This window comes from Orcinus orca, chromosome 10 (genome assembly GCF_937001465.1).
Source record: "Orcinus orca chromosome 10, mOrcOrc1.1, whole genome shotgun sequence".
NCBI lineage: Eukaryota > Metazoa > Chordata > Mammalia > Artiodactyla > Delphinidae > Orcinus > Orcinus orca.
Window position 1 is genome coordinate 63,895,492 of NC_064568.1, and position 10,793 is coordinate 63,906,284.

At 39.7% G+C, this 10,793-nt stretch overlaps 1 protein-coding gene across 2 annotated transcripts in view; it reads right to left on the reverse strand.

Moving 5' to 3' along the window:
• The window catches only part of HCRTR2 (hypocretin receptor 2), a 119,422-nt gene extending 109,183 nt beyond the window's left edge, over window positions 1-10,239 (reverse strand). Inside the window, exon 1 of one of the 2 annotated variants that reach the window (XM_012532256.2) lies at window positions 9,645-9,867. In XM_012532256.2, the coding sequence (XP_012387710.1) occupies window positions 9,645-9,867 (223 nt within the window). Of the gene's footprint in view, window positions 1-9,644 lie in introns of both variants that reach the window. The other variant, XM_004267773.3, reaches the window with a different exon arrangement.
• Between the last annotated feature and the right edge of the window lie 554 nt (window positions 10,240-10,793).

The following is a 10,793-nucleotide window of genomic DNA, read 5'->3' on the forward strand; positions in this document are numbered from 1 at the left end:
AAATCCTCAACAAAATATTAGCAAACAGAATCCAACAGCACATTAAAAGGATCATACCCCACGATCAAGTGTGGTTTATCCCAGGAATGCAAGGTTTCTTCAATATACACATATCAATCAATGTGATACACCGCATTGACAAGTTGAAGAATAAAAAGCATACGATCATCTCAACAGATGCAGAAAAAACTTTTGACAAAATTGAACACCTATTTTTGATAAAAACTCTCCAGAAAGTGCACATACAGGGAACCTATATCAACGTAATAAAGGCCATATAAGACAAACCCAGAGCCAACATCATTCTCAATGGCTAAAAACTGAAACCATTTCCTCTAAGATCAGGAAAAAGACAAGGTTGCCCACACTCACCACTGTTATTCAACATAGTTTTGGAAGTTTTAGCTACAGCAGTCAAAGAAGAAAAAGAAATAAAAGGAATTGAAATTGGAAAAGAAGAAGTAATACTGTCACTGTTTGCAGATGACATGATACTATACAGAGAAAATCCTAAAGATGTCAACAGAAAACTACTAGAGCTAATCAGTGAATTTGATAGAGTAGCAGGATACAAAATCTCTGGCATTCTTATACTCTAACAACAAAAAACCCAAAAGTGAAATTAAGGAAACACTCCCATTTAACATTGCAACAAAAAGAATAAAATACTTAGGAATAAACCTACCTAAGGAGGTGAAAGACCTGTATGCAGAAAACTATAAGACAGTGATGAAAGAAGTAAAGGCAATACAAACAGATGGAGAGACATACCATGTTCTTGGATTGGAAGAATCAACATTGTGAAAATGACTACACTACCCAAAGCAATCTACCAATTCAATGCAATCCCTTTCAAATTACTAATGACATTTTTCACAGAACTAGAACAAAAAAATTCACAATTTGCATGGAAACACAAAGAACCCCAAATAGTCAAAGAAATCTTGAGAAAGAAAAATGTAGCGGAGGAATCGGGCTCCTGGACTTCAGACTACACTACAAAGCTACAGTAACCAAGACAGTATGTTACTGGCACAAAAACAGAAATATAGACAAATGGAACAGGATAGAAAGGCCAGGGATAAACCCACACACATATGGTCACCTTATCTTTGACAGAGGAAGCAAGAATATACAATGGAGAAAAAACAGCCTCTTCAATAAGTGGTGCTGGGAAACATGGATAGATACATGTAAAAGAATGAAATTAGAACACACCCTAACACCATACACAAAAATAAACTCAGAATGGTTTAAAGACCCAAATGTAAGGCCACACACTATAAAACTCTTAGAGGAAAACATAGGAAGAACACTCTTTGACATAGATCACAGCAAGATCCTTTTTGGCTCACCTCCTAGAGAAATGAAAATAAAAACAACAATAAACTAATGGGACCTAATGAAACTTAAAAGCTCTTGTACAGTAAAGCAAACCATAAACCAGACAAAAAGATAACCCTGAGAATGGGAGAAAATATTTGCAAATGAAGAAAGTAACAAAGGATTAATCTACAAAATATAGAAGCAGCTCATGCAGCTCAAGGTCAAAAGAACCCAGCCCAATCCAAAAATGGGTGGGAGACCTAAATAGGCATTTTTTCCAAGGAAGACATACAGATGGCCAACAAACACATGAAAAGCTGCTCAACATCACTAATCATTAGAGAAATGCAAATCAAAACCACAATGAGGTATTACCTAACACCAGTCAGAATGGCCATCATTAAAAAATCTAGAACAATAAATGCTGGAGAGGGTGTGCAGAAAAGGGAACCCTCTTGTACTTTTGGTCGGAATTTAAATTGATACAACCACTATGGAGAACAGTATGGAGGTTCCTAAAAAAACTACAAATAGAACTACCATACAACCCAGCAATCCCACTACTGGATATATACCCCGAGAAAACCATAATTCGAAAAGAGTAATGTACCACACTGTTCATTTCAGGACTATTTACAATAGCCAGGACATGGAAGCAACCTAAGTGTCCATCGACAGATGAATGGATAAAGAAGGTATGGCACATATATACAATGGAATATTACTCAGCCATAAAGTGGAAAGAAATTGAGTTCTTTGTAATGAGGTGGATGGACCTAGAGTCTGTCATACAGAGTGAAGTAAGTCAGAAAGAGAAAAACAAATACTGTATGCTAACGCATGTATATGGAGTCTAAAAAAACAGTACTGATGAACCTAGTGGCAGGGCAGTAATAAAGACACAGACATAGAGAACGGACTTGAGGATACGGGGCAGGGAAAGGGAAGCTGGGACGAAGTGAGAGAGTAGCACTGACATATATACACTACCAAATGTAAAATAGATAGCTAGTGGGAAGCTCCTGCATAGCACAGGGAGACCACTTTGATGCTTTGTGATGACCTAGAGGGTGGGATGGGGAGGGTGGGAGGGAGGCTTAAGAGGGAGGGGATATGGGTGTATATGTATACATATAGCTGATTCACTTTGTTGTACAGCAGAAACTAACACAACATTGTAAAGCAATTATACTCCATTAAAAATGAAGAAAAAAAGCTAAGACATCAAAAAAAAAAAGAAGTAACTTCTTATTTTAAATTAAAATATTGGATTTATTTATTTTCTTATGTGCCAATTTTGTAAATCTGGTTAATGTGCATCTGTACTCAGAATGTTGACAAAATCAGGTACCAAAGACATTGTAGCCGAAGGTCAGACAAAGGGAGTTAATATTCTTATCCTGACTTCTTGGAATACAGGACACTGGTAAGGTTTTCCAAAGCAGACACATAATCCCTGGATATTTCTATGCAGTCAAACTTTTCTTTTAAATTGATTTCAAATCATTTCAGGCACATAAATTTTTACACTAAATACAACCTACCTCATTAGATTGTTCTGAAGAATAAATGAGGCAATGTATGTAACAATGTCTTCTGAAGAGTAAAATAATATGTAAACATTAAACATTGTTCATATGTATGTGATATCGAAAGCAAATTACTGGAAAAGACTCAATGATAGTAATCCAAAAATACTTTCAAGAATAGAGTACATATTTATTCTGAATAGTTTTGATTTTTTGTTTATGGGGAAACAGTTCAAATGGAAAAAAATTTAATGGTATTTAAATATATATCCAACCCATTTACTTGGTCAAGAGATGATCTCTCATTGGGAATAAAGATGAAATCAATAAATTCAGTCCTAAGAGTCAGCTATCCAAAAGACTGGTCATATACATCATGTATTTCATCTGATAGCCTCTCAAACTGTTCCACTGTCAGTGTCTAAAGTTCATTTCATTTATGGTGTTATGGGTAATGCCTCTTTGGACATATAAAATACCATTGTGCTCCAGGAGCACTATTATGTGATATAAAGATTGACCTATGCAGTCAAATCAATAGAAACTTATGATTTTTTTTAAAAAGTTAACATTAATTCCATCAGAGAAAGATAAAAAGAAATGTGTGAGTAGGTTTGAAAGCCAAAGGAGGAACAAAACAATCTTTAGATTATCTGAGATAGTAAATGTTTAGGTCCTCAGTCTTTAATGGTCTCTAAAGACAGCACCTTCAGTAACAAAATAATCCTTGGCCACAATTATCTAACGTTTATCCAGAGAGTCACCCCCCTGAACAGGCAAAAACCTTTTTGACAACATCTATTTTTACCTTGAAATTTTCTCTTGTAAAGTAACCCTAGCCTGACCTTGATTAACTTATCAAATGAGCTCATCCTCCAAGCTGAAGGACTATAATCAATCAAAGGAATAGCATGGCAACTGGCCAGCACAGCTCCATAGATCGTCTGGAGGGCACACCTCGGTAACATTCCCATTCTCTCTTTTCTTTCCTTTTTCTTGGTCAGGATTAGAAGCATGGGACAGAGTCAGGATGACACAGGTGGACCATGGAACCAGATAAATCTGTATTAGAAACCTAGTGCTGATACTTACAGTCTGACTAAACTTTGGAACTAGTTAAAATAGCTTTTTGAATTTCATGTTTCTCATTTGTAAATCAAAGCTATTAATCTCCTTGTTATAAGTTTGTCATGAGGCATCAAGGAAATATATATATTCATCGTGGAACGTAGCTTCCAAGACCTGGCATATAGTACTCCATAAATATTCTTCATTTTCCTTTGCAGCTAGAAGAGGAGTTGCAGACGAATAACTACCCTTTGTTTCACCCATCACATGTCATTAACTGGACCTCACCAGTGAGACGTTATTCAACAGAGCCAGCATCCCTAAGGTTGGGGGGTATGTCAGAATTCTACAAGAAGAAGGATGGAAAGGTCATCTCTCACCAGTGAAATAACACCAGTGATGGATACTCCTGAAATCTGAGGAGCTGAGTAAGAATTCAGGGACTTTGTAATGCTAATGTAACTGTAGTACGTGATGATTTGCAAATACGTTCTGAAACATGAATTAATAAAAATTCATGTAAACATATAAAACACATATGTATGCCCTAATAAAAATTTTATAAAACTTCATGTATTTGTATGTTAGATTTAGCCTGTCTTATACATTGGTAACATTTTCATTTATTTCACTTTCCTCAATTTTTTTCAAATATAGAAAAAACCCATTCCATTTAAATTATCAGTAGCACATGTTATTTCATTATTGTCTTCCCATGGTAAATGTTGCTGTTATCTATGAGAGAGCCATTTAAAAAGTTATCCCTGAGATTCTGTTCAAGTCAAAAACATGATTTATTTTACCCGGTAAAACTAAGTGGCTATGATTTGTTAGAAAGGTGGAGGTGTCAGTTTAACTCTTATTCAGGTAAGCATGCTTTGCATTCTGTAACTAAAATCATACGAGTTTAAAGCTTAGTGGCTAACCTTACCTTTTACGGTTACTGTTCATGACTTCTATCGGGTCTTGGCAGAGATCAGTAATGTATTATCTCTAACCTCTTTCTGCTTCCTGTGTATGAAAGAGTGGGTTTTAAAAGACCCACAGAGCTGAGATGGGCTTTGGGACAAGTAGAGAAGAAAGGTCTCAGACTTAGGAGCAGCGGGAACTTGCGACTCTGCCATTGTCATGTCTGGGGCATATGATTAGCTCTGTAAGAAGCAATCCAATTACAGGTATTCCCCCCATCCCACTTACCCAGTTTAGTTTAACTCTTATTAGATATATTTATTAATGGGTAGTGTGCTTTAACTGAGTTAAATCAACATATTATCTCTGTGTGTGTGTACGGGCACGCTGTTTAAAACATTAGTAGTGATAGACTGGCCAGCTAACGTTTCAGAAACTCTTGAGTTAATAGAACCTAGAGCAGGGAAATGTAAACTGAGAGAAAGAGAGACAATCATCATGATGGTTAGGAATGACTTTCACATAGAGGTGGGAAGGCAATGTTAAGTAGTCAGTATGATGCACTAAACATCTAATTGGTGTGGGAGGGTGGAGCTGGTATGGAAAAGAAGAGTAACAGGTGCCAACACCATGTCACTAACAGCTTTTATGAAAACACTCAATTAGAAAAATGCCAGAGTAGAGGCCATAAAGAGTTACAGAGCTACAGATTGGCCATGGAGGAACAGGATGGCTACCAATCACACCAAGGAGAGATTTCCATAGTGGGAATGAAGGGATAGAAATTGGCATTTAGTATCTACTGTGTCAAGAAAAGAAAAAAATGTATATATTTGTGTACACCCCTCTAAATATCTCTGTAGAGGATGCTCATATATATATCCTCATAGGATTTCTATAAGGCAGGATTTATTTTTTCAATTTATTTGATTCAAGTATAGTTGATTTACAATGTTGTATTTATTTCTGCTGTACAGCAAAGTGATTCTGTTATAGACATATAGATATTCTTTTTCATATTCTTTTCCACTATGGTTTATCACAAGATATTGAATATAGTTCCATGTGCTGTACAGTAGGACCTTGTTGTCTATCCATTCTCTATATAATAGTTTGCATCTGCTAACCCCAAACTCCCAATAATCCATCCCTCCCTCCCCACCTCTCCCCCTTGGCAACCACAAGTCTATTCTCTGTGTCTGTGAGTCAAGGCAGCCATTATTAACCATAATTTTCAGTTGGAAAAAACAGGCTCAGAGAGTTTGTTAACTTGCTAATGCCACATAAGAGGTGAGAAGCACAGTTGGACTGATGTCATTTGTTGACTGTTCTCCTCATTTTTTCATATGAAGATGACAACAGGGAAGATAGAAGCATTCCAGGTGAAAATCATATATTTGAAAGTGGAAGTAAGAGAAGCAGAGAATTGCTCATTTCCTCCAGATGTTTAACACTTGAACTGACTAGAACCCATCTCTCCATCCAGTTTCTACTCAAGGAATAGTAGGAATGACATCAAACATATTCCCTTGAGTGTCCCCAAGAACACTTTCCCCCTACACACATTAATTTTAAAAACATAACATTGCTCAAAATGTACTGGTCAAATAACTGAATGCATCTACTCGTCTAAAGTACAAGACATCCTTAGGAATAGGTTATATGTGACATAATTTTGAAGATACTGGAAAAACACTGCTTCCAGAAAGAACCTGTCCCATCTTTCTTCCTAGGATTTAAAATTCTATAATTAGACATGTACATGTTTTTATTAGGATGCATATAATCATGAAATTGCATGTAGAGTAATTTTTTGCCTTATTTTGAATGACTTTTGTCAAAATTTTTTCCAATAAACTGCTTTCTAGCTTGGGAAAGAAGCATCTGATAATGGGGAGGGTATATAATGAGAGAGGCACCATGGAGAGCAGAAAAATAGGTAGGTATGATCAAGACCTTGTCATTCTGCTCACAAAAGGACATTGTGGGAGTAATGACTGCTAACTGATTACACTATATTTGTAAGTTCAAGAAGGTTGAGATTTTCCAAGTAGTTAGTTACATGAAAGTACAAGTGGTAAGTGGACCTGAAGGGTCAGTGATTACATCCACTGCTTACATGGTGGTATTTCACCTTCATACCCAATGTTGACTCTTTTATCTTGCATGAATAATGTGATTTCTTGTCCTGCCATTCTCTGCATAAAATGACATACCAGGGGGGCAAAAAAGCAATTCTCAATCTAATCTGTTTTGCAAATTTGACAGTGACTTAAAAGAGCAGGAAGTTGTCTGTGAGTAATGACACTGCTTATTTGTTTAAATGTCAAACTTGAACCTCATCAACTTTCAGGGAATACGTCCATAAAGAATATGGGTTTCAGTGCAGCCAGAGAGGATTTCAGTGTCATTCATTTCTGAGGAAAACAGCTGTCAGTTTCATGAAAACAAAGAGCTTTGAGTATATCTTTTTTTTTTTTAAGTTGAATAAAATTGGACATTTCAGCACTTGGGGCTGTGGACAGTGCTCTCTCACTTGACATTATGAAACATCTACTCTAGAGATGTTTCTTTCCTGAGACTAAAGCACTCCTCAGGCTAGCAAACATGCACCCCTAAACTATGCAATTAGGATATGAAAACCATGCATCACAGGTCTGTGCAAGCCAGAATAAAATAACAGCAAAAAGGAGCAAATTTTATCACAGAGGTTAAGCCTAAAATAAAATTAGGGAAGGAAAATAATTATGATTTGTAGCTATTCCTGAAAAACACGTCAAAATTTTACTGCAATGCAATAACATTCCTCCCTCAGTGGGTTTTTGTTGGAGAGAATCACAGAACCATTAACCCCTCATGGTAATTTATTAATAGTGGACATAGATGCAAGGGAGAAAAGGAAATACATTTAATAGGCTTGCAGACACTGGGAGAAAAGAATTAATTCTCTGTATGTTTTCTAAATCTAGAGTGGAATATCAGTGAAGATTTCTGGACCTGAGGTCAGAAGAAATGGAACTGAATCTGAATGATGTTCCTTAATAAGTCATTTTATTTCTCTAAGTCTTGCTTCTTCTGTCAAATGTGGGTTACTCTGAGGTTAAGTGAGAGAGTGTATGGGAAGGAGTCTGGCACAGAGTAGGTATTCATAGATGTTCAATTTTGATTATTCACTTATCATTAAGTATTAGCATAATGCAGTGAAATGTTGCTATGCTAGTAGCCATGTATCTTAATTATTGTAACTCTAAGCATGGATGACAAGGAGAAGGGAAACAAGAAAATCATTATGATTAACAGACTTAACCTTACAACTGGTCCTAACCATGTGTATTTCCACCTTTCACATTTTCTGCCTCATCAAAACATTTCCTTTATGTTTGCCTTTAAAAAACTGCAACAACTTTAAAATAGCCTGAAAAAATATACAGACAGAGCCAACTAAAGTTCTCAGAGGATTCTTATCTTTCTTGTCAAATAATATTCTACCAGCTCTCTCAGGAATGCCTTTCAGTCACATACTACCAACTATTCTGCCTCCTGAATTGGCAAGGGACTACTGTGACTGCTTCTTACCCAGACTGACACATATGGGGAGAGAAGGTAAAAATCAGGCTAGCGCTGAGAGCCTGATAATTCTCTTATCATCCTCCACTGCAGCTAAAGTCTCTACTTTGGACTTCAACACCTCCCAGCCTATTCCACCTCGCTCATCTTCTCCCCCTTTTTGTAACTGAAAATCTAGAGCATCTTCTCCTAGCCCCCCCCATCTCCTGTCATTTTCCACAGAGATTCCCTCCACACTGCCCTCTGCATTTAAACGCCTCCTACTCTCCATTCATCTAGGTGCACGCTCCTTCCATTCACAATTTATGTTCAATCGTCCCTCCCTTCCAAAGCCCCTGTTTTTTGTTTTTTAAGTCGATTTCCCAGCTGCCCTAATAAACTCCATCACCACAGCCACCATCTAGCCACGGCACCGCTTCTTCAACCCTCAGAAATTGTGCAGAGGTGGGGAGTGGGAGAGGAAATTTATGCTTGCATACCAACCTAGACAGCGACAAATAGTGAGAACCTAGCACAAAGCTTGGTCTAGTCTTTGGAAAAAAAGAAATCAGCTGCAAATATTTCCCGAGCCTGGAAACAAGCATGCTCTGGAAAATACATGGGTACAGTGGATAAATGAATGAATGGATGGAGGGATGAATGATTGCGATTTCCTTGGTACTTTTCTCAGAGGCCCCTCCTCCTTGCTCGCTCCCGGCTTGGCTCCTGTTTAATTCAGCTTCCTTGCATGAGTGCACCTCCCTGCTTTGCCTCTGCTCCCACTTCCTGCCCTTTCATTACCGCCTCTGGACTCAGCCTCAACCCCTCGCCAAAGGGCACTTGTACCGGGCTCACAAATCCTTTGTGATTTCCACAGCCCAGGAAAGCTTGCTCCGAAGGGGCACAGCTTCTCATCCTGCCAGCCTGACCTCTCCCCACCCCCGAAACACTCGTCCACGTTACACAAAAGGATGACTAATTCCCCCACACTCCATCAAATCCACCTGGAGAGCCCTGCCTCTGTCCCTTTCCCCGCGCTTGGAACCTTGGTGCTCCCAAAGGCAATGCGGCTCCCTGCAGAAAAAGGGATCACCATTCCAGGGCTCGGTCCTGGTTCGTAAAATCAGAAAACTTTTTTAAAAAATATAACCCCACCCCGAGAGCAGCCACCTTTTTGTGTGCATCCCTGGGGGGAGGAGGGGTCTTGGCAGCCGGGGGCGCGAGGACTTGGCAGCCCCTACCTGGGGCTGCCCGGCGGACACTCACCCAGGACGTTCCCAATGAGAGCCACCACGAACACGATGATGTAGCCGGCGATCAGGACCCACTCGTATTCTTTGGGGTGGAGGTATTCCCTCCACAGGTACCGCAGGAATTCCTCGTCGTCATAGTCGGTGGGGTTTAAAAAGGGCTCTTGAGTTGCATTCAGCTCCGGAGCAGATGACCAGTTGCGACAAGGTGGGGAGTCCTCCAGTTTGGTGCCGGACATCACGGGCTCCAGTCCGGGTCGGCTCAGTGCTGCAAGCGGCTCGGCCCCTGCCCCATGGGCGCCGCGGTCTGCGGCGTGAGGAGGCGCGGACAGGCGACCAGGGGCTCAGGAGCAGAAAATGACGTGAAAAGTTACGGAGCCAATGCCTCCGAGTCTCCCGCCCGCCGGGCAAATAGTCCGCCGGCGGGGCTGTGTCTGCAGGCGATGTTGCACCGGGAGGCGAGGAGTAGGCTGAGCATCCAGGGACTGGGCACCAGAGGCTGCAGCAGGGACACCGGGAGGGGAAGCTGCTACCGCGGCTAGGGCTCAACGACTCCTCATTCCAGCGCGGAGTTCGCAGCCCACAGCCTCTTCCCGCACCCGGGAGAGCTGGGGCTGAAGAAGGAAAAAAAAAAAAAAAAAGTCGTGAAAATGATATTAACCTGTTTATCCGTGGGTTCCATCTCCCTCTTTTCTACTTCTTTTTTGTTCCTGCACTTCTCAAGTGCAGTTTCTGTAAACACAGACTTGTGTAGGTCTGTGCACATGACAAGCCTGGCAACATAGGATTAATATAGGATTTGCAGATGCTTTTGTCTGGGACAGGTAAATACAAAGTAATGAGGGGCAGCCACTGTGTTCCTCAAGCAGGACGATGCAAAAGTCATTTCAGGCAAGTCATTTAACATTTGCTTGGCTTTGCCAACTTAACTCAGCTAGTACTTGATGAATCTTTAAGGCATCTCCTCCTCTCCTCCTCCCCTCTTCCCAAACTGGAGAAAGAGATTTTATATATATATATATATATATATATATATATGGCTGGAATTTGTATTTGCAACAGCAAGTGTCATGTGAAATACAGCAGCAAATCCTTGAAGGACACTAAGAGTAAAAAATGTGATCATAGTTAATGTTGTCCAGCAGAGGTGGCACTGACATACCTC